The following is a 24,879-nucleotide window of genomic DNA, read 5'->3' on the forward strand; positions in this document are numbered from 1 at the left end:
ACAACCTGGATCGAATAGCATGAAATCCGATAACCAAATATGATTATTAATTCCTAAGAAGTAACGATAAAGCCGATAACAAATCCAACAGAAAATAGACCCCGAAACCATGAAATACGAAACGCAGATAAACCAAACAATGATGAATTCGAAAACAACCTAACCTAAACACTAAACACATGTGATGAAAAAATTCTAAACACAAACACTTAACATAATAAGGCTACAATGAAGTATTAACTACTGAAGACTACAAATACTTAATGAATCCAACAATAAATCCAACGAACACCGAAAAACTCGACACAATTGCAACAAAAAAACCACAGAACTGAGCCTAGGCTTGGAACCGTGGGTTATGGGTCCACCACGCTTCCGTTGCGCCACTCTGATATCACTAAATTGATATCAAATAGGCTACCATGCAATGGAAATCCAATGACAAATCCCGAAAGAACCGAACTTGCTCTGATACCACTAAATTGTCACGCCCCGGGAGGCCGTCCGAAAAATTTCGGCAACATCTCCCCAGTAACCATGACAATTTCCTGAGTACATAATAACATAAAGGCCGACACGACCAAGAATACGATTCAACATAAGTAAATACAAAACTACTACATCACCAAAGGCCCACACGGCCACATACACATATCCAACACATACAATTAAAACCCGAAAACCGCACATCGGAAACAATACAAAATTTCACATCCATGTAAAATTCGGAAACCATACAAAGTACTCACAATCCAAAAAGAAACACACAAAGGAATATCCACGTCGCCTTGCTGTGAGATGGGGGCAGTCCGGCCGATCTCCAAGCTTCAAGGAAAACCTATCTGGGACCTGGGGAGACAGAAAACCCCAGGGTCTGGGTGGTGAGTATAAATACTCAGTGGGTACTAGAAGGAAAGTGCACGATATAGCAAGGTATCAATATAAGCATGGATGTTAAACAGTATACAGTTTCAACATGATATTACAGAAGCAAAATCAATATCCAATATGTTAATCATGTATGTCATGTCATACGAATGCAGCAGTCATATAACAATAATTCCATAATCATATAGCAACAAGTGCAGCAACTATAAATACAGTAAACAACAAATGCATGTCAAAACGTACAAACAACGAAATCAACAACAAGTCACTGTCCGCACTCTACACTCCCCAGTCACTCCTCGGGAATGAACTGAGGGGCCAAACAGGACGTAATCCAATGTATGTCACTGTCCGCACTCTACACTCCCCAGTCACCCCCCCTCGGGGCAGTGAACTGAGGGGCCAAACAGGACATAATCAAGTGCAAGTCACTGTCCGCACTCTACACTCCCCAGTCACCCCCCCTCGGGGCAGTGAACTGAGGGGCCAAACAGGACATATTGCACATCTCAACATCTGATCTTTAACAATACTAAGAGCCAACAACTAATAATCAAGCAACGATATGCAATCAAGGTATCAATTAATTAACTAGCATAGATAGTATGACAATAATAGATCCCAATAAGGTCGACAAGTAAGTGTCAAGCAACGATTATCAAAGGTATCGACTGGATAATAACATGAGAAGTAAAGGTATCAACAGGATAGATAACAGCAATAATAATCATAAGGTCGAAGTATCAGATTAAGGTCAACAGTAAGCATCAAGTAATGAATCAAGGAACAACTGTAATAAGGATAGCAACAGGATAAACAAAAATCATGCACTATGAAAAGAAGACCTGTGTTGACCAAACACAGGAGTACCCACCAACAGGTATAGGAAAGTGATCAAGAGACTAATCAACAACAATAGAAAAGGAAAATATGCATTGGAAAGAGAATAGATCTGTATTGACCAAATACAGAGATTACCCACTTGATTGATGAATCGTCGAAATAAGAACTCCTCCAAATAACCGGATCTACAACTCAAAGTCCTGAAATTTAAAATAAACATCTTCTAAATATTATATTCACCTTCCAACAATGTAAACCCTCTTCGATTCTAAGATTAATCTAACTCGATTACTACTTAATTAAAATGATCTAATTATTAATCTGATTAATAATTCAATTAACCCCAACTGAATTACCTAATCATTAATTAATTATAACTGTATTACTTTACTTAAGTACATCAATCCATTCTCAAATTCATTTTTAGTAGATTAATAAGTTAATAACTTAAATCAACCACCATAACCATCTAATTAAATAATTAGTTATTTATTTGTTCGATTACACAGATTACCTCTCAATATTATATTGATTAAACTTAACTAATTAACTGCTCATTAATTGTCTAACTTAACAAATTAGTTATTAAACTAATTAATCAAGCAACTTAATCAACTACTTGTCAGCTAATTATAACTAATCACTAAACTGATTAATATGTAGTTAACTAGATAAATTCTCCTAATCGATTAACTACTATAATTTAATGAAGTAGTTACTAAACTCCTTAATCCATGAACTAACCAAAGAAATTAATTACTAACTATTACCTAATTAACAACTATTAAACTGATTACTAATTTAATTAACTAGATTAACCATCTTGATTAATCGCATATCCTGTGTTTAAGCCTTAATTAATTACTAACCTTAAAATTAACTAATCTAATCAATTAATTAACTAATTACTTACCCTGACCGGCGGCAGAGTGGTGGCAGAGCAGAGGAGGGGATCGGCGGTGCAGGAGGAGCAGCGCTGGTCGGCAGAGGGCAGAGGGCAGTGGCGGCGACGGCGTCAGCTGGCAAGGAAGGTGGCGTCGGACGGAGGGTGGTCACGGGTTCGGCGGCGTTCGGGCGTCTTCTCCACAGTAGGCGGCGGCGACGAGCAGAGGAGGCGGCAGCGTCGAGTAGAGGAGGCGGCGGTGTCGAGCAGGGCTTCTTCTTCGTGTGGGGAGGCAGCGGCGGAGCGGCTCCGTGTGCTCCGGGAACAGGGCTTCGCGATAGAGGGCGATCGCGCGGCGGCAGACTGCTCTGCGGCGGCGGCTCTGGATCGCAGCAAAGGGCGGCGGAGGGTTAGGGTTTCGTCTGCCCTTCTCTTATAGCCCTTTCCGGCTCGAGAAAACCGGTGAAAAGGTCGGCGGCGGACGAGGTCCGCGCGAGGAAAAATCGCGCGGAACAGGGGCTGGGTCGCGAGCGGAGAAAAAGAAACGGAACACTGTTTATTCCTTAATGGGCGTGCGGGTTAACGGGTTTACATCACAACCCTAACCCTTTAATCTAAATAGCTAAATTAAATATCCTTTAATTGGCTTTAATGGGCTGTAATTTAGATTGGTTTAATGGATTTAATAATGAGACTTAATCTTATAAATACCTAACATTAAATGATTTAATCTAATAATTAACCTTTTATTAATCCCTTGTAGGGTTATTAACCTCTAAATTTCTTGGTATTTTACAGATCTTCACTGGACTAATATGTGTCATGATCCAGATCTAACCATGTGGTTTCCCTTCAGTGGGTGCTCCCGTGTCTGAACAAAGACCACAGTAGGTCCCCTCTCAAACGGAGGGGCAAAAAGTCCTAGCTGCGGTTAGGTGGGAAGTCCTAGTAGATTACATAAATACTCCATTATATCAAATAAAAGGTATAATATATAATGATCAATTTAAACACATTATATCATGTCTCTATTGTTGGATTGCAAGAGTGCAAACATAATCCCACATCTAAAGTACATGGAAAAGATCATTGGGTTAAAAGGAAAAGTATTTCCTTGAGAGAGCCCAAGAACAAAGCTATTAGGACTTAGGCCCAAAGTGGACAATATTATACCATTGTGGAGATATTTTGATTCCATCCGTTTTCGGTCCACCTGACCTACTAGGACTTCCTGCCTAGCCGCAACTAAGATTTTTTATCCCTCGGTCCACCTGACCCACTAGGACTTCCTACCCCTCGGTTCACCCGACCTACTAGAACTTTCTGTCTGGTGTCTGGTCCTCTTAATTTAGACATGGGAGCACTCACTTTCTTTGTTTTAAGGTTCAACCTATATGCTTAGATCTGGATCATGACTCTTTTGACGATTAGTCTGGTGAAGAGCGACCTCGCTCTGATACCAATTGTAAGAACCGATGGAATCAAAATATCTCCACAATGACATAATATTGTCTATTTTGGGCCTAAGCCCTCATGATTTTGTTCTTGAGCTCTCCCCAAAAGGCCTCATCTCCAAGGATGTATCTTTCATCCTTTTAAACTCATGATCTTTTCCATGTGTTTTAGATGTGAGACTATGTTTGCACTCTTGTAATCCAACAATAAAGACATGACATGATGTGTTTAAATTGATCATTATATATTATACCTTTTATTTGATATAATGTAGTATATATGTAATCTATTTTTTAAATCATTAATATCATTTAATATTAATAATTACATGAATTTAAATTTTATAAAATTTTAATTATATTTATCAATTATATATATAATGTAAAATATAATATAAAATATATTTGGAAGTAAGAAAGATGAATAAGATTCTAAAGAAATTATTAAAAGTTTTTTAATAATAAAAAATAAATAGAGTTTTTTTTTAAAATTTCGGTGTGAAGTTGATATGGCATGGTAGGGATTAAAAAAAAAAAAAAAACCTCTCCAAGATTACACTGTTCGAGATGTTCAAACTCGGCCCTCTGATGATGACATTAGCAGTCACTGCGGTTGATTCCGTAGAGCACGCGGGAAAATAGTTGCTTGCGTGGGGAGCAACCGCAGCGGTATACATCAAGTCGACTAATCAACCACGATACACATCCCTCACTGCGTCAGAACCTTCTCGTGACATAAGACCATACGTAAGCTCCATTCTTCCCTTCCCCCCCAAGCTCGATCCCTATAAATATATCGGAATCTCTCGCGTATCAAATTAGCCCAAGAACTGCGATCCCGAACGTTGCCGAAGCAAATTCTGAGCTTGCTGTGCAGCCAGTTGGAACAATGGCGAGGAAAGGCTTCTGGCGCGTCCTGCCGCGTAAGTACTTCAGCCGCCGCCGTCGTGTAGATGATTCTCCGTCTTCGTCGTCAGAGGAAGCGTCGAAACTGGAGGAGACGGTGGCGCGAGCGGAGGTGGTTGTGGTCAAATGGGATCCGGACTCTTCCGCCTATGCCAATGTCACCTCCCTCTTCCACGAGGACCGCCTCGAAGCGCGACGCTTTTTGGCACGAGTCTGCGACTTGCAGCGCGGCATGCTTGATTTCGTCGCGGAAGCCGCGGAGCCCTCCCGCCTTTCCCACCCCTGCCTCGTCCGTGCGCAGACGCTGATGCAAGCTGCGATGCGCCGGCTTGAGAAGGAATTCCACCAGATGCTCGCCGCCAACAGTGACCTCCTGGATCCGGAGTCCCGCTCCGTCCGCTCCTCCCGTTCCAGCGTCTCCGACGACCAGGGGTCCGACCTCTGGGATGAAAGTGCCTCACCTGATCAGACCGACGCGCTCGCGGCCAGGGAGTCTATCGCCGAGATCGAACGCGCCGCTGCGGTCGTCATGACCGACCTCCGGGCCATCGCAGATACCATGGTATTTGCAGGGTACGGCTTTGAGTGCGTGAGAATCTACCGGACCCTCCGCAAGTCCGTCGTGGACGAGGAGCTTTATCGTCTCGGTTTCGACAGGTCTCTCAGCTCGCCCCAAATCAAGAAGATGGACTGGACTGTGCTCGAACTAAAAATCCAATCTTGGCTCGGCGCTTGCCGTGTCGCCGTGAGTACTCTGTTTCATCGCGAGCGCGTTCTCATCGACCAGGTCTTCTCCAAATCAAACATTGTTCGAGAGGCTATCTTCTTCGGCGTCGCCGGCGATGCCGCCCTTCAGTTATTTGCATTTCCGGAGTGGGTGGCCAAATCAAAATGGTCGCCTGAGAAGTTCTTCCGGCTTCTGGACATGCACGACGCCATTGGTGAAGTTTGGCCGGAGGTCGAACTCGTCTTCTCCTTTGAGTCCGCCTCTTCCGTGCGAACACAGGCCCTCGCCTCGTTCGCTAAGCTCACCGAGGCTGTGCACGGCGCCTTCGCCGATTTTGAGTCAACGATACTAAGAGAGCCCGCGCGGTCGGTCATTCCCGGCGGCGGAGTTGACCCGATGACGCGCTACGTCACGAGCTACCTCACTCGGCTGTCCAACTACCATCTCTCCATCTTGGAGATCTTTGCCGAATTGCATCCATCGCCCACGCAGTCCGCTGCCTCCGACGCGTCATCAGCGGTATCCATCTCCGCCACGGGATTCGCCGCACGGCTTGACAAGTTGTTCGAGGCGTTTCTCAGTCATCTCGAGCGGAAGGCTAATTTATACCGTGACGCTGCCCTTTCGAATCTATTTCTGGCGAACAACCTCCACTACGCAGTGAATAGGATGCGATCTTGCGGACTGCTGGGGGAGCAGCGGGCGGCGCAGCACTCGGCGAAGGTCCGGCAGTACTTGGCCGGATACGAGCGGATGGCGTGGGGCGGCGTCGCAGCAACAGTGCCTGTGAAGGAAGCGTCGTCAGCCGCGGAGGCGAGGGAGCGGATGCGGACGTTTGCTGCGGCGCTCGACGAGGCACTTTCGGCCCAGGCGAGCTGGGTGGTGGCGGACGCCGGTATGATGGAGGATATCAGAGCCACGGTGCGGGAGATGGTAGTCCCCGCTTACCGAGCGTTCTGCAACCGGTGGCGGGACGTGGCGGTTGGGCCGCAGCTCTCGCCGGACGAGGTGCGGGATCGGCTTGGGCGAGTATTCTCTCAGTCCTCCGGTTCCGATGACTCTGTCCGTGATTCGAATCGGTCCGGCAAATCAAAAATAAACCGGCTAATTAGTGGCATTTTAAAGAATTAGTTGGATTCACCATTCCAGATCGTCTCATGTCCATTCAATTGGTATTTTTTTGAGATATAATTGAATTGGTTATTACATGACAGGTTTATTACAATATATAAAGATCAAATCTCGATGAAATCGATGACTCTGTCCGTGATTCGAATCGGTCTGGCAAATCAAAGATAAACCGGCTAATTAGTGGCATTTTAAAGAATTAGTTGGATTCAATCATTCCACCTAAGGTCGTCTTATGTCCATTCAATTGATATTTTTTGAGATATAATTGAATTGGTTATTACATGACAGATTTATTACAATATATAAAGATCAAATCTTGATGAAATCGAAATAATATTGAGATCGATCATATGAGATTGCTGAGATGGTGAATTTTACTTTTTACTATAGAAAAGAGGGAAGATATTCTGAGAATGTTTTTTATTTATAAAATTAAAAAAAAATTGTTCTAAAGACGACCCCATAGCCTCGTAATAAACTTCAAATTTGTTGGAACTACCTTTTCAACTCTTTAATCGCTTGTCGTGCTTCTCTCTCACGAGATTGAGAAACATCTAAAACAGCAAAATTCAAGTGTCAGAATGTAAACAAGTCCTCGCAATCAACACAGAATTTCCAGTGATAGAAGGAATTTAGGCTTAAGAATCAACCCACAACTCTCAACTAAAGGAGTGAAGAAGATCATGGGTCTGGTGTATCCTCCTACGTATTCGTATATTCTCTACAAATTGCAAGAAAACTAAGACAATTTAACTCCAAGTTAATCCCGCGATCGACTATCGATCGCCATCAACCTCAATCCGCCACATCGAACTTCGTGCCGCAGAAGAGTAGGAGGGAGTGAACCGCCGTGGTCAGCTTCTTGCGCCCCTTCTTGCTCTTCTCCATATTCTCACGACGGCCGTCGGCGCTCCGGGCGGTGGAGAAGATCGGCGAGACGGCGGCGCTGTCCTGGAGCTTCCTGACGCACCGCCGCGTCTTCTGCCGCACTGTCTCCTTCTTCGTGAAGTTGTAGCTCCGCAGGTAGAGCTGCCGGCATGAGAAGCCGTCGACGAGGCTGGGCGACCGAGCTCCTCTGCTCTGCGCCGACGCTACCGACTTGACGAAGGCGATGTCGGAGTCCGGCCACTTGTATGGCACCCTATGGATGGCCTTCAAGGGCTCCTGCGAGTCGACGCAGTTGAGGGACGAGCAGCATCCGGACATCATGGCTAGCGGCCCTGCTTCGCCGTCTTCTTGGGATTTCTTGTTCGTTCCCAATTGGGTGCTATTTATAGGAGGGGAAGGATTCCTAGTGGTTTTCGGAACCTCCCTTAAACTATGGAATTTATAGAAAACCTACAGCTGTCAAAATTTTCAAAGCAATTAATTCGGATTCAATCCATGATTTGATAGATATCTTACTAAAACGCAGTGTCGTTAGATTTCATTAAGCAATTTTTTTTTAAAAAAATAAATCTAATTTTGGAAACAGTGGTCATTAAACGAAACACGTGTACCTAACTGAACAATTCGTAGTTAAGCAAATTGACATGTATCTAACATCTTCCTTAAATGAATAATGAATTAGGCTCCAAACTTTTTAATCAAATCAAGAATTATTCTATCAAGATTATTTCCTTATATTTAGTATAAAAGAATTAGAGAATGATGAATAAAAACTTTAAGAGAGCAATAAAATAGGTTTATGCCTATTACCAAATTTTAAAATACTTTAATAATTTTAACTATGGTGATTTTAGTTAAAATCGTTACATGGTGCAATCTTACTCAAAAGTGGATACAATGTGATGTGCGTCTTGAATAGTCTTGATCCATATAACAATTTCGGTTAGATGAATGCATATTGCAATTTATAAAATTTTGGAGACACAATGTATTGTTTGGCCAAACATTAACAATTTAGGAAGATAAATGAAGCCAGCTACATCAGAGGAGGAAAAAAAGGATGGCACGAGCAATCAGGTGATTGGTCGTTCCTTTCATGTTTCAAGCACTAAAAATGCAATTTCCCCTAAATTTATACGAACTGTTCGACTGAAAAACCAATAACCATCACCCTTTTATACATTCATGTCTTGTTTTCTAAGACATTTTTAAACCAAAACCTAGATAAACAGATATTTTCTAAGATTCTTGAAGACATCAATTACTCTAAACAGCTAGTTTCTGAGATTCTTGAAGACATCGATTACTTCTCATGTGGCATAAGCTCCGAATTCCAACTAATCTCCAGAGCAAAACAGTTGGGATCTATGCCTACCTGACAAATTAGCTCAGGTTTTCACAGATTTAACAGCAGAAAATTCGACAACAGGATTAATATTACAACCCAGAAAAGTTGTAGTTTCAGCGGTAAGCTTTATCAGCACATGTTCAAATAGAAGTTCTCATACAACAGACCCATCGTTATTGTTCATCTAATACAGTACACTACATGGAAACTGACTGCATGGTGGCTTATCATCTTTAGCGAAGAATGATTTTAGTGAAGAATGATATATTTTGCTGACTCGGTGACACTCGCACTAGAAAAGGTTGTAGCTGGGTGTCATCTGTCTTTCACTTCGTTGTTCTGTGCACACACGATCTTTCTCACAAACTGCCCACGCACACGCGGCCTCTGCTCTGCGAGTATTTTCCTGCTCTGGTAACGTACCTGAAAACAGAACCAACAGAAGGGACAGCCCACTTCCATCCAAAGTTCCAAATTACGCAAGTGTAAAGTAAACACCCGACAATATGATAGAAAGAGGGTTCCATGAAATATCTGATATGGTCATGATTCTAACAGAATCAAAGTTGACTTGAGATTTCATAAGGTACCCAAAAAATGTTGTCTACCTTTTTTATGAAGTTTCTTTCTGTCCTCTTTTCCCGGAACTTCTTCAAGGCTGCTTCTCTTTGAGCAATACGGATCTGAACAACTCCGCTACCACTTCCACTGCAGCTTGCATTGCCACCTCCAGGTCTGCTCGTCTCTGTAATATGATTAGCAACTAGTATGTTTAACATTGCAGGGTTTGCAGTGGTGCTATTTCCATTATAGCCATTGCAGGGTTGATAAATGGCTGAATTGCTTCCCATTACGCTATATTTTGAAGAATTACCTTCAACTGGACCAACAAAGGCATTGGACAACCAACATTGTGGAGCTGGTGATGCCATTTTAGGCGGCAAGTCATCCAGATCTGGTGGCTGCTGCTGCTGCTGTTGCTGCTGTTGCTGCTTCTGTTGTGACATACTATGAACGTGCAGGTGATGGTGGTGGTGGTGGTGGTGATGATGCTGCACTTGGACCTGACGCTCTATTCCTCTTGCTTGTCGTGTAACTCCGGCAGCCGGTGGCTCTTCTGTTTTCTCGTGGACAATTTGCTGATTTGTGGAGGTTTGAATCTGCTTAGGAAGGGGAACTGCTGTGGTCTGGATGCAGTTGAATGCCAATGTGGATGCTGTTTCTTTCTTGTTAGCTTCAGGTTGGGCAAATGCATTCATGGAGGATCCCGTGGCATACTTGTTACTGCTACCAGCAGAACCTGGTTTCAAAGGAGCTGAATTTAAGCAAGTCGTCACATTATATATAGAGTTGTTCCTGGTAGTGGTGCCCATATCATTGTTGTTACTACTGCCATTGGAACCTTGTTTTAGAGGATCCACATTTGAACTGGATATCATGTTGTATATAGACTCTGCCCTCATTGCCTCGGAGCTGTTATCAGGCGGAGAACAACTTCCTCCGCAACCAGTTGGAGCTTGATTAGAAGCAGCAGATTTGTGATACCTTGCACAGTGATAGAGTTAGTCAGAAAGCTTCTTTTTCTTAATTGAACAAATACAAAACCATTTCGTAATTTTGTTTTTGCACCTGGAGAATGCTGACTGTTCTGAACGTCTTAGAACATTGCGGTCATCAAGAGTGGCAGAAGATCCACATTCCCCCCTTGATCTAAGCCTCTTCAAGCTCAACTCTAGATTTGGTAAATCACTAGGATTATCAGTGGTCTTTTCTTGACATTCTGGAATCTTGGACAAACCTTCAGGGACTTGAAGTGCAGATAATGGTTGTGTATCAAGGTTATTAGCCATTGCACGGATCAAATCAAAAGCTTTTGTGCTTCGTTCATCAGAGGTAGACGCATTATTGCTCTCTAGTGTAGGAATTTTCTTGTTTTCGTCACTATCCAGCAGTTTGTCCTCAATCATGTCCCTTTGCTTCGAAAAGTTCATTACTTTTCTTGGATGAGTTTCATACTGTATCTCTGCAATTATTGGTACTCCTATCTTCAAGTCTTGACCCATGATCTCATCTACGCAGCAGATTATCCATGATGCAGATGCTCAAAAATAGAAAGAAAAATGCTTCATTGAATCTTAATGAAGCATACCAGTAACCTCTTTTTGTCCTTGGCACCCTCCATTAGATGATATGGGAACCCAATCATTAGAAAAGGTTCCAAGATTCGGATGAATGACCTGTGCACAAGTACTGTCAGGTGAATCAGCGATCTGATCTTGTGGAGACATATGTTGAAGGCTCTCAACCTCTATTGCACGTTTTGTGTAGGAACTCTGCATCGGAAAGTCAGTTCACTAAGACAAATTTAACAGTGAGCATATGCTATTGTTTGAAATAGTGGTATAGAAGGATAACAAATTGATTGCAAAAGTTGATAAAACTATTTCATCCCTTAAGATGATTGTGGCACATGCTTTTATGATTTCAAAAACATAAGCAATACATATTTATCATAATAGTAGAAGAAAAGAGGAAGCAAGAGAGTTCCTACTCTCCCATTTAGCTTGCTCGATCTAGTTCTTCATTCTCAATTGTCATTTCACTTTCCTATTTGATACCATGTGATACCGATTCTACTGCAAATCAACAGGTAATGCATAAGTCGCCCTATTTCAGTCCGAAATTCCTACTTACGCATACAAAGACCTTAGACCAAAGGATTGAACCTTCCCAAGAGGTCGGCAGGTCAATCGACCTCTCCCAGGAGGTGGCCTGATGCAGTGGAGTAAAGGCAGAGTCTTCGAACTAAGTAAAATAGGTGTGTCTAATTTGAATTGTCTTTATTATGTTTCCATTGGCAATATACTTGACACGACAACTTATACACGAGCACTCACATGCAACTAACCCTTGAACTAAGTTTTATTTTTAGGTTTGACTATTCACCACTCCCCTTCAAGCCATATTGAACCACATCCAAGTCTCTTCCAAACCAATCATCAATCCTACACTTACTTGTATAAGATATCTTGTTAGGAGTGTGGTTGGTTAAGAAAAAAACTCCGTCTTCTCACCAACTAGTTCTAGGTTAGTCTAGAACTTATCAACTCATCATCATTTCTTTTAATGTATAGTTCTTGTGCTCGACGTCACCAATGAATTGAATTAATGAGTTGTGGCTTGGTGAATTATGACCAACTCAAAGTAAAATTCTTCAAATAGATTTTTCATATTCTCCTCCCACTGTTGTTTTCTTTTAATCTTGATTCCAAGTAATTTTCAGCCCCATTTTTGTAGTATTTAAGAACTTCAAGGATGTCACCTTTAGTTCTTATAAATAGACAATAGTATTTATACATAATCAAATGCTTTTTTCTACCTCTCATCTATACAAATTTTTAAGTTATAAATGGCACTATGAATAAATTTTAGAGGTATCACGTTCCTTTCCACAGAAGGAATGATATCTTTAGTACTTTAGTTTCAACACAAGTCTCACACTTTCTCAAGCTATCAATTGCCCACGAAATCATCATTTTTGTTAATCGCAGTTTGGTCAGCCTCAAACACCATTGACCAGCTTAGGTTTTATGTATATTAGGATTGTACAAGACATCAATAAGCATTAGTTCTCTTTCAAAAGTCATCTTCAACATACTACTCTACATTGAGGACGATGATAAATTAACCATAAAGAGCTTGTGTTTGGAAATCAAGGTTTAGAAGGAGAGCATCTCTTTGAGTGTACAGAGTGGCTAGTGGCTCCAATGTCAACCCACCACTCTCTTGAGATATCCACCATATTAGATTTAAACATTTCCTTAGTTACATTCACCAGATTTTGGGGGCTTTGCTTTAGATTGTATTATTTCTTCCTTTTGGATCTGTAATCCTCGGTGTGGTTGCTAGCATTGTTGTTAACTTTCCCATAGATGTAGCAGCCCTCTTGAATTTTTTAGTCTTGCTCGGTTGACCACTATCAGTGTGCTTCTGTTTCATTAGCCCTTGCTTCCATAAAAGGTGTTTCATTAGCCTTCTTGGATACTCTATTTTGTTCTCTATTCAGAGTCAAACAATTAAACCTTCAAGTTTTATCTCTTTGCATTTAATGTTGAGAACTTCAGATAGTTCTTGAAGTTCTTCTACATTGATGGTAGCTTCTCAGTTGTTGCAATGGCCTGAAAAGGTTCATATAGCTTCATGCCCACGATATGGATCCCTTATACTACTAGTAGCAGCTCTTGGACCTAACCCATTATGGACTTGGAGTTCACCTTCTTGTAGTCCAAGATGTTGGTGCAATGATGCTCGTAAGTGGTTTGGGCAGATTGTTGGTGCAACAATGCTCATAAATGGTTAGGTTCAATGAGGATATTTTTATGTGTTTGGCAAAGGGTTTAAATTATATTTGTTTGTATTACCAATATGTGGTTTGCAAAAACATGGCATGTGCAACACATGGATCTTGTGACTCAATAGGATTGAGTTGTAATGGTTGACTTGATGACCAAGTTGTTTTGGATTGGCTCAATAGCTCAAAGGTATGATATGAAATGGACTCAGAGGTGATCAATGAAGGATGATATGAAATAATTGAGTCAAAAAATTCCTAGCGAGATGGACGTTAGGATGTGGAGCATGGAGAGATTAATGATTGGATAATTTTGACAGTTTGAAATGAGATGATCTCAGTGGCGAATGAAGGATGAAGGACTGAATATAGGTAACCCAATGAAGGATGATATAAGCTAAGAGGGCATATAAGGAACTGAGCACCTGACTGAAGATGAACTTGAGGGCAATGTAAAGTTGCGACAACTTGAAGACCAAAAAGATGGTAAACTGTGAGAGATTAGGAGTGATTAGTAGTATGAGTATATGCTTTTTGGGCAACATCATCAGGAGATAATGTGGGTATGCTAGGTAGGGGATACCTAGTCAACTTGTAGAGTCTTCGAACAAGGAGCAATAGAGTTTTGGTTATAGTTTGTAGTTAAGAGAAATCATTGAGCTTATTGAGTTGACTGGATGTTGATCCAATCGACTGGAGTGATGAGTCGACTGCAAACTATTTGTTTGGAGACAAATTGCTCTCTATTGGACTTGAGTCGATCAAACTTTGGTTCCAGTCGACTAGATAGGTTCAGTCAATTGGAGAACTATTTGAGTCGACTACCTGCCTATTGTCTTACAATAGATAATTTGAATTTTAGTTGACTAAACTTGTTCCAAAACTAGTTGTTGCAGACCATCCTATATGAGTGATGGACACATTTTTCTCCGGATAAAGGTGTATGAATTGAGCATTGTTATTCCAACAACTTAGTAGTGTAGAAAAATGACAAAGAGTTTAAGAAGGCCTTGTCTTGGAAATCCTTCTCTTGCTCTTATTTGTTATATGTATGAGGTTTCTTCACCTATGTAAAAGGAGGTCCTCATTGGATTTCAAGAGTAATATGAGTAGGGCAGTAGACCGTGGGTTGGAATTGAAGTCCAAATCATGTAAGATATATCATATTAGTGTTGTTATTGATTATCTTATTCCAACTATGAATTAACACAACATAAGTTACATAACCCAATCCACACATAAGCACCACATGCGTACAGTGTACTAACAAGTTTTTTGTCATTATGTGTGCAAAAGAAAGTCATTTTTAATTTTCATATGACAATATATTTACCCCCTAGCTGTTGACCATCCATTCCATGCTAATCTTAACATAAGAACCTCTTGATAATAAATTTCTTCTAACCATCATCCTTCACTTTATATTTCTCATCTATCGACTCGCATAAAGCCTTGGGTGTTTTTGCATAACTATTCACATTCTATAGGGTTTGGGGTGTTTGGGTTGAGGGTTCTCCAACTTGTTGAACAACCTTTGAGGATATAATTTTTGCATAGGAAATCTTTATAACTCCATGCCTCTAATGTCATTTTTGTTTGAGGATCATCAAACTTGGTAGGTAATTCTCCAACAAGAACCCTACTAGGTTCAAAGTCATTAGGCAACATAACATTTTCCATTGCCATCTCTTAAGTTGTTCTAGGAGAATTTCTCCCAACTTTCACCGAAGGCGAACCTATGTCTCCATTTAGGGATTATTATCTTAAGATTGTCATATACCCTTTGAGTCTATGAGGTCAAAAGTAAGTTCAACAACCTGGCAGCTCGTGACTTGAAAGTGGCTTGGTGGATCATTGATTCGACAATGGCTTGTTGGTTTGAACATGGCTCTTCTAATGGTCATCTTGAATGTCGATCAGATTGAGAATTTGTTTGAAAATTAATGGAAACTAATTTCGTTGTGACAAGAGGTGGGCTCTCTCTCTTCTTAATCTTTAAGATACTTGTCTTGCACGGTTTTCCATAGTTCGATAATCAACTCCTATGATATAATGATCACTCATCTTTGAACAAAAGCACTCTAAATTATATAACTCCATAAACCTATAAGGCCTTGGAAATCTCTATGTATGGAAGATAAGAAGGTTTAAAACTCAAGAAGAGAGGATGCATGAGATGTTTTTGGATGTCTACCTACCTTTATTTTTTTAAAGGTTTTAACCTCATTCGGTTACTATTATCAATAAATCAAATCAAAACTTACCATAATTTATTGTCTCCTAAATTATTATTGTTTGATGCTCCTCTTTACCCTTATACCATGAAGCATTTATGAGGCTTTGAATAGTAACGGAAAGGCAATAATCAACAGCCTTATACAAGATCAAGGCTATTCTCTTCTTGTTCCTTCAACAATTGCAAATCCAAAATGCAATTTTTAAGTTATAAAATATTAAATTACTATGCCAGCGGTAGTTAATTTCATACCTGAGTTCCACTACCATTCTCACTGCCATCCGTTTCATTCAAATCATTGCAACCGTTATCCTCATCATTGCTGCCCCTGTTGGTTTTAGAGTCAACAGGGCTTCTTGATTTGGCTGACTTTTGGGTCTGGATACCACTCTCGCTGCCACTGCCGCTGCCGCTGGACTGATAATGAGTAATAAACTTCCCGATTAGAAGGATAAGAGGAAAATATTAGTTTGGACCTTAAGGCAAATGTACCAAGCACAAAAAATTTACAAAACATGATGAAGAAATTAGAAACGATAAACTGGATTTCGATGGACGAAACCACCATTTATGTTGATTTTTATAGGCTTAAGCTAGAACCTAAAATGCCGAAACTTAACAGCGCGAATAGAAAATTACACTTTGAAGTCTCCTCCAGACATGTTGCCATAGATTCTTAAGTTCATTCTTACGAATAGGCTTCACTAGAAAGTCCACTGCACCTTTTGACAAACATTTAAATGCAGTACCCATGGAGTCGTTGGACGACATCACTGCACATAAAGCTCATCAGTGTAGCAATTAAAAGTACCAACGGAAATTGATTCCATAACAAAATCCAAAATGGCATCAACTGTAATTTAGGAACGATACTCACTAATCACAGGAATATTCTTCCGGGTCTTATGGTTCATTATCTTGCTTAGAAGAGCGACACCACAGAAATCAGACATGAATACCTCAGTCAAGACAAGGTCAATATGATTAGAGAGGTCTTCTAAGATTTTCCATGCTTGCAAACCATTAGCAGCAACTGTAACTGTGAAGGGAGTGAGAAAGTTTCATCAGCTACAGTAATTCTGTATAGGTACATAAAGACTATGGCTAGAGATAAGAAACTGAACTGTTTAGGTAAACACTGAAGTACTAGAAATTAACAATCTGAGAACTTCAAAATTGTTACGGGAAAACATTATACATCATGCTGTGGTTATCTGCAGGAAAACATTGTTCACTGAATGCGGATTCCTCTCACTGCTCATTTTATATCGGAAGGCATAGAGCTACCTTAATAACATTGTTAGGAAACCAAGAGATGCTCAGAAAAAAATAATACGCGAAAGTGCAGGGCAGGGTTGAAGATGAAAGTTAATAAGAGGAAAGTGAGAGTTGTTGGAAATTATTTGCATAACCAATTAATCAAATAAGAACACAAATTTATTAGAAATTATTTTTCATAACCAATTAATCGAATAATAATAAGAATGGGTTATCTGGTCAGTAATTCATCGCTAATCAGTTCCTCAGATAAATAATATATATATATATATATATATATATATATATATATATATATATATCAAATTATTTATGGAATGAAGGAAACCATAATGTTCGTCAATTTGGTTCGATTTGATTAGATAAGGATATGCAAGCATTTTTGTAGATGTAAATATATGGATGATAATTTGAGTAAGTACAAATGCTAATTCTTATGGGATCAATAAAAAGTGTACAAACGATTTTTTAATCTAATTTGGCTGAGAAAAATTGGGATCATCAAATTCTAAAGTTAGGTTACGAACAAAGGCTAGATCTAAGGTCAGATTTAATTGAGATAAAAAAGAGCTTAATTAAAATAATAAGAATAATAATAGCAAAAGTAGGCATATAATCAAATGATCATTTAGCCAATGGACCAAAAGAGTAGGTGGGCTGCATGGATGAACTATTGAACAATGGCCTGGGTAGCATAAAGCAGCAAACAACTGCCTTCGTGGCACAAGCAGCAAACAGTTGCACATGCCTGCAAGCAACCAACAACTGTCTGCATCCAGCATCCGGCATCCGCAAATCACTAAACCACCAAGCTCACACTAATAGCTGCGACTTTCATGTCGCACACACACTGATCAAAAGGCACAATACACAATACCTAACGACATTGTGCATTCCCAAAGGTCAAATTGTGAAGGTCACACCCCTTCAATAGGTAGATTTTCATCCTTATTTCCTACAATTTCAATTTCACTCTTCTTGCTAAGCCACTCAAATATCTCTTGAGTTCCTTTCTTTTTCTAAGTGTTTGAAAGAATTGAAAGTGCACTTGGACTTAAAATCTGAAATGTTCCTATTTCAAGTTGAAAGTTATTATAGTTTAGAAGATGACTGTAAAAAATTGTAACTATGTGAGTGGAACAATATTATTTTAAAGAAAAGAGTCCAACTTGCGCATTGACATTACTACTTACCCAACAGAGTATATTGACATCCCAAATGGATGTTCGCATCACTAATGATAATAAGTCAGTGCAAGGACGGAGCTAGAAATTATACTTGGGGGAGACTTGAATTAGAGTTGATGGGAATACTTACTTTCACCGCAACATCTTACTCTCCTCCTCTTTCTCACTTCACCGTTGTCGGCAGGCGGCAAAGCTGATTGCTTTTTGTCTTCTCCAATGGTGACATTCAACATCTGTTACTATCGAATATTGATCTCACTACCTCGATATACTATTCAATATTTGTTACTATTGAATAAACTATTTGTTGTTTGCTGGACTTAGGGCGAAGGACAACAAGGCTAGACAAAATAAAAATTAGAGCTTCCTATTATGGGATGAAAAACTGCTTTGGTGATTTGTTCTTCCCACTATTGGCATTTGCTAAAGACTAGAAATAAAGTAAGCCAAAAGACTAAAAGATAAATCAAACAGAACAGTAGGAACTATTGTTGGTTTGCTTAAACTGACCAAGGGAAAAATGAATAAATAACAAAAACAACTACAAAAATGAAAGGAATAGAAAACGAAAGTTTTATCCTCTTTTTCGATGGTTTCAGGTAGCTCCGACGATAATAAATGAATTATAGTTGGGAAGAAAAAAAAATGAGGAAGGAGAAAATTAGAAGAAAAGAAGAAGAAGAAGCCGGTGCATGGAGGCTTGCTCGCGAGGCGGTGGGAGCTAGGTACTATTTTTCTCAAAAATTTCCTATTGGTTTTTAAATCGATTAAACCGATTTAATCTAATTAAACTTGCATCAACCATAACTTGGCCAAATCAGATCCAAATTAATTCCATTTTGGACCAACATATTTCTTGTCTTTGCACTTACCCGATGAATTTTGTTCGACCCCAATCCGATTTTAATCTAACACCTTCATTTCGTGTTCGATGATTTGATTAATTAATTAATTAATTTTGTTAAAAATTCAATACCTAATATAATATAAATAATAATAAGCCACGTGGGACTTATTTATTTTGGACCACGTGAGCGTTGGGCTATAGCCCAGGGCAGCCCTCACGTGGCTCCGTCTTTGAGTCAGTGATACTAAACTCAAAGGGATATATTGACTACCCAAAAGAGTACATTAACATATTAATAATTGTGACCCACTTCACCATACAAATGATTTGCAAGTCAACAACTGTCGATACGACAAGCTCACCATCCGACCAGAGATAATTGGATCGTGACTGTTGGGTTGCAAGGGTGCAAACATAGTCCCACATCTAAAACACATGGAAAAAGATCATGGATTTAAAAGGATGAAAGATATCTCCATTGGTATGAGGCCTTTTGGGGAGAGCACAAGAACAAAAACATGAGGGTTTAAGCCCAAAGTGAACAATATTATGTCATTGTGGAGATATTTTGATTTCATCGGTTCTAACAAGTGGTATCAGAGCGAGACCGCTCTTCACCGGACTAACTGTCGGAAGAGCCATGATCCAGATCTAACCATGTGGGTTGAACCTTAAACAAAGGAAGTGGGTGCTCCCGTGTCTGAATCAAGAGGACCAGACACCAGGCAGAAAATCCTAGTTGCGGCTAGGCAGGAAGCCCTAGTAGGTCGGGCGGACCGAAGGGTTTGAGGGGGGCCTGTGGTCCTTTGTTTGAGGGGGAATTGTTGGATTACAAGGGTGCAAACATAGTCCCACATCTAAAACACATGGAAAAAGATCATAGGTTTAAAAGGATGAAAGATATCTCTATTGGTATGAGGCCTTTTGGAGAGAGCCCAAGAACAAAGCCATGAGGGCTTAAGCCCAAAGTGGACAATATCATGCCATTGTGGAGATATTTTGATTCCATCGGTTCTAACAGTGACAATTTCAAGCCTATTGCTCTAGACAGGGGTAGAGCTAAGATATTGATTCAACATAAGCAATAATATAATATAACTAATAAAGCAAAAAATATATAAAATCTTATAATCATAAAGCACCACAAAATAATTATCTTACAATTGTTCTTTTCAAGTCTTCATATTTTGAAACCTTTGTATAATTGTTAGAAGTGTATCTTTCTCTACATAGACAATAAGACTATCATTCATTCAATTACCACTCATTCGATTGCGTAACCTATCTTTCATAATTCTCATGACAGAAAACAGTCTCTACCGTCGTAGTCGCAACCGGTAGAATTAATGTCAATCTTAACTAATAAAGCAAAAAATATATAAAATCTTATAATCATAAAGCACCACAAAATATTTATTTTACAATTGTTCTTTTCAAGTCTTCATATTTTGAAACCTTTGTATAACTGTTAGAAGTGTATTTCTCTACATAGACAATAAGACTATCATTCATTCAATTATCACTCATTCGATTGCGTAACCTATCTTTCATAATTCTCATGACAGAAAACAGTCTCTCTACCGTTGTAGTCACAACCGGTAGAATTAATGTCAATGTCAAAAACTTATAAAACAATGGGTACACCATACTTTTCTTTGACATAATTAACTTCAAGATCACCAAAGTCTTTCAATCCTTAAAATGTTTTGTTAGAACACATATCACATATATAAGTTTCAAGTTGATCATCAAATACAATGAGATCAAATCTTGAGAAATCCTGTGGATAAAACTCAACTAATTGAATCAATTTTTTCTTGTCAAAAGTCAAAAAGAAGTTTTGTAGACAGAAGCAAGCTAAACCAAAAAATAACTTTGTATCTGCCTATAAGAAACGATCATTTAACTCTTAAAGTTGCATATCGATAATACGGTAAAATAAATCGGCACGATAGTGATGCAAATTTGTCACTTCTGGTAGATTACAATGAGGACAACCACGTGATACTCAATGTGTGAACATATCATCCATTTTGAGAATATCAACGTAAATTTGCTGATAAAAACAACAAAATCAGTGAACCTTTTCTAAAAATAAATCTCAACCATTATCTCTCATACTTTGGAGTCGGTGTTTGCATATTTGTACGAAATCTATTGTATTCACAATATCATATTCTTTCTTTTGTAATGTTGTCGACAATTCACTCGAATCTCTAAGACATGTTCATCAAATGTAGATTGAATGCAAAACCAAATAAAAGTATTGATTTCGATAAATTAAATGTCTTAATTTTTTGATCACAAGAAGCAAAATCATCTTCTAAAATCATTTCAAGCACATCACTGACAGCAAAGAACATAGAAATCAAACTAATCAAAGAATTATAATACGACCCTCAATGTGTATCCCCAGCACGTTAAAGGATAGTTTCTTGATTAAGTCCCCGACCACTTGAAATCTCACCGCCTCTCCAATTCCTCAACAATAAAATATGACTGTTTCTCCTGAAAAAGATCTGAACATTTGCAAAATGATCAAACAACATTTATCACATCACCAACAACATGAAAGAAATTAGAAATCGGGAGATTTTTCTTGGCCACAACTATAAAGTTAGTTGAAGTTAATGGGCAAAACAATGTAAAATGCACATGGGTTCTGCTTTAAAATGAGTGCTTTTAGACCATTAAATTTACCCTGCATATTATTTGCTCCATCAAAACTCTGTCCTCTCGACTTAGAGAGGACACATTACAAGACAACTTTAAGTGAGAGTGTTGTATTTAGAGAATATCTTATCAATGACATGCACAAATTATATTTAGAGAATATCTTATCAATGACAACTTTAAGTGAGAGTGTTGTAATACTGATGAAATATTCAATTCCAATAAAGCGCTCATTTACATACCCACTACTATCCACATAATGCAAAACAACTAACATTTGCTCCTTTGTTGACACATTACAAGATTCATAAACTAAATAAAGAACAATGAATCACCAATATCTCTGATAATAACATTAGTTGTTTCAGTTGCACAAGCACTTACTATATCTTTCTAAATATCAAGTGATGTTAACTTATAATTTTTAAGAATATTTTTCAATATCACATCATTAATCTCTTTATTATGAGCACCTAAAAACTCCAATTAGATAAGAAAGTTAGCATTGAGACAGATACGATAAATCATTCTGCATTTATTTTGACTATTTGTGTAAAATTAATTGAATGTGCTCATCTTGATTCATCAAAGCGTCACAATTCATTTAAGTTTTATGATGTTCACTGTCATGTTGGCTAACATGAATATTTAATCTATCTTTACGCTTTCAATTAATGAATCCTTCGCTAACAAAAGTCTCCCCACCTGCTTATTTTCCCTTAGTTGTCTTGAAGTTATAACAATATAAACAATATGTGATATCTTTTTCTATAATATATTTCAATCAATCATCAAATTCCTTAAATCATGAAGGATTAAACCATCTAAATTAGCTTACTTTAAATTTTCATTTTGGGAATTCATAACCTAAAGGTTGACATGAACCTTTTTACAAATATATCCTTTGAACTTGATCCTTAATGTTAGCATTATAAGCACAAATTAGAGTCCTTAGTCCAGGATCTACCGGTAGTTGCAAAAAAATCAAATTCTTCAACTCTAACATCTCCAATATTTTATTCTTCTAGTTTTGGATTTTTTTTCTTTTAAAAAATCTATGCATTATAGATATAGTGATTTCCTAATATAAATAAATAAAAATGAACTAACAATCCAAACTTAAACACTGAAAATCCTAAAGCCATCTAATATAATAAAGCATGCTTAGTTGCTGAATTTTGTGTGTGTGTGTGTGAAAAAAAAATGCATGCATAGTTGGGGGGGGGGGGGAAGCTTTAGAATGCTAGAGTTTTTTAGTTTAGCAGCAAACACAATTTAGTAGTAGCATATCAATGTGCAAAAAGGAATGAAAACAAAGATTTATGCCGATATATGTATATGGAACTGCAATTTATAATTACTGTATAATTATCATAGGAAGGCATAGTCTATTGTGCTGCTCAACAAGGCAGCCTTGCTAGTGATTGCTGCCCCGTCGGGCAGTGATGCAGCTGCTGCCCAAGCAGTGACACGATGGCGCAAGGCAGCAGCCGCTCGCAAGGCGACCGCGTCACTGCCTGGAGAGGCAGTGACCGCGTCAATGCTTGGTGGCACAGCAACCGATCGAGAGGTTGCCAGGCAGCACGAGCAGCAGCATCGCTGCCTTGCATTTTTTTGCTGAACAGGAAAACAAAGTTTTAAGGTTACCTTTGAACAGAATTCCTTACTTGCTGCGGAGGACCTTGCTTGCTACGAAGAGGGAAGGAAACGAATAAGAAGTTTAGTATAAAAAATATGTAATAATTTTTTATATATTTTGTCTAGGCCCAGTGTGGACAGTCCAATATGGGCAGTTGCCCACACTGAACCCATGTAAGCTCCACCCATGGCTCTAGAGCACCTTTTAGATTATGATTAGTTTGAAAATTCATGCTCTCTATCACCATAAGTGTAGATTTGATCAGAGAGCAACAGTTTACCTTCATTAAAGGCTGGAGCACTATTAACTGCACTATATGCTTTTAAGGAAATCAAGTAGTGCATATCACACATGAGTAAGTAGTGGCTCTAAAATTATTTCAAGAAAGCTTTTGATGGTGCCAGTTGGACTGCCTTGGAACAAGTTCTCTTAGTCTTGGGTTTTCTTTCACTCTTAGGTCATAACTATAGTTGCTACTGCTAGTGGGGCAGTCATCATTTACGGATTGCACACGTGTAGTCAAGGTTTAAAATTTTAAATTGTGCTAAACTTTTGATTTATGATCAGAACAATACAGTTTCAGTACTATATCATACCATACAGATATAATTTTAATACTTTTTAAATATAAAATATATTAATTAAAAAAATTGTATTAATATTTTATTGCTATAAATGTTTACTATTAGGTTATATTTGAGATGTTGAATATTGAGATCAAATTTTAATATTATCTCATGAGATATTTAATATTTATTGAATTTTTCACAATAACGGTTGAATGTATAACTTTAAAATCTATTTTTTATTATGATTATACGATATTAAATAGTCATAATTATAATTTTATTATAGAGGCATTAAGTCCAAGAGGTTGCATTTACACTAGTGATGAAGATTGATCTTCAATTTTAAATTTTATTACAAAGGCATCAAGTCCAAGACCTTGTATTTACAATAGTCATGATTCAATTTCGACACCTTAGGATTTTAAAGATTGATTATGTTACATTTATTTCAAAACTTTAAATTGTTTATAGATTAATGCATTTTTATTTTGAGAATATTGTATAGTAAACGGATAAAAGAATGATGATTTATATATTAAGTATATATATATATATATTAAATATTTTATAAAATAATAATTGTTATGGGTCGGTATGACCTGATCCAGAAGGTCAAGATCCGGTCTGATTAGACGACACATCAGACAGAAGACTTGACTCTAGAGCTGACTGGCTTGGTCCCACGCCCTCTCCTGATTCATTTCCAGGTCGGGCGTGCGAAGCTTGCCCTTCATCAAAATGTTGTGGAAAGCTCACCGGTTTGAGTGGGATAAAGCTTGTGACAAGGGTCTCGAAGACCTCAAAGCTTATCTGATGCACTTGCCTCGGTTATCCAAGCCTCTGCCAAGTAAACCACTATGGGTATACCTCTCGGCCACTGAGTGGGCGGTCAGCTCGGTCTTAGTCAAGCAAGAAGGTCAAGTCCAACACCCCATCTATTTCTCAAGCCACTTGCTGAAAGATACCGAAACCCGATATACTGATCTGGAGAAACTAGCCTGGAGCCTAATCTTAACAACTCACCGACTCAA

At 38.8% G+C, this 24,879-nt stretch overlaps 3 protein-coding genes and 1 long non-coding RNA gene across 7 annotated transcripts in view; 1 reads left to right on the plus strand and 3 right to left on the minus strand.

Annotated features, from left to right (window-relative positions):
• Positions 1 to 599: 599 nt before the first annotated feature.
• Positions 600 to 2,788, minus strand: LOC141843799 (uncharacterized). The gene is made up of 3 exons (XR_012603074.1): positions 2,645 to 2,788; positions 1,871 to 1,931; positions 600 to 849 (listed from the first exon to the last, which is right to left on the minus strand). It is a non-coding gene; the product is annotated as an uncharacterized LOC141843799 (long non-coding RNA).
• A 2,169-nt stretch (positions 2,789 to 4,957) lies between these two features.
• Positions 4,958 to 6,832, plus strand: LOC141843902 (exocyst complex component EXO70H1-like). The gene has a single exon (XM_074731925.1). The coding sequence runs from the start codon at positions 4,958 to 4,960 to the stop codon at positions 6,830 to 6,832; it is 1,875 nt and encodes a 624-aa protein (XP_074588026.1).
• A 591-nt stretch (positions 6,833 to 7,423) lies between these two features.
• On the minus strand, positions 7,424 to 8,059 carry LOC141843822 (uncharacterized). The gene has a single exon (XM_074731844.1). It carries the CDS (start codon positions 8,039 to 8,041, stop codon positions 7,628 to 7,630), a length of 414 nt encoding a protein of 137 aa, XP_074587945.1. The 5' UTR covers positions 8,042 to 8,059; the 3' UTR covers positions 7,424 to 7,627.
• Positions 8,060 to 9,123: 1,064 nt separating this feature from the next.
• Positions 9,124 to 24,879, minus strand: part of LOC141844114 (two-component response regulator-like PRR37) — a 30,899-nt gene continuing 15,143 nt past the window's right edge. The window contains exons 3-10 of one of the 4 annotated variants that reach the window (XM_074732119.1): positions 16,533 to 16,694; positions 16,295 to 16,428; positions 15,908 to 16,090; positions 11,218 to 11,401; positions 10,698 to 11,139; positions 9,943 to 10,613; positions 9,677 to 9,813; positions 9,124 to 9,491 (exon numbers count right to left, since the gene is read on the minus strand). In XM_074732119.1, the coding sequence (XP_074588220.1) occupies positions 9,384 to 9,491; positions 9,677 to 9,813; positions 9,943 to 10,613; positions 10,698 to 11,139; positions 11,218 to 11,401; positions 15,908 to 16,090; positions 16,295 to 16,428; positions 16,533 to 16,694 (2,021 nt within the window). In that variant the 3' untranslated portion in view covers positions 9,124 to 9,383. Of the gene's footprint in view, positions 9,492 to 9,676; positions 10,614 to 10,697; positions 11,140 to 11,217; positions 11,402 to 15,907; positions 16,091 to 16,294; positions 16,429 to 16,532; positions 16,695 to 16,779; positions 16,822 to 24,879 lie in introns of those variants that run through there. The other 3 variants (XM_074732120.1, XM_074732118.1, XM_074732117.1) reach the window with 3 other exon arrangements.

Source organism: Curcuma longa, chromosome 13 (assembly GCF_044706935.1).
Source record: "Curcuma longa cultivar G26 ecotype Majalengka, Jawa Barat chromosome 13, ITB_CL_G26_1.1, whole genome shotgun sequence".
Classification (NCBI taxonomy): domain Eukaryota; kingdom Viridiplantae; phylum Streptophyta; class Magnoliopsida; order Zingiberales; family Zingiberaceae; genus Curcuma; species Curcuma longa.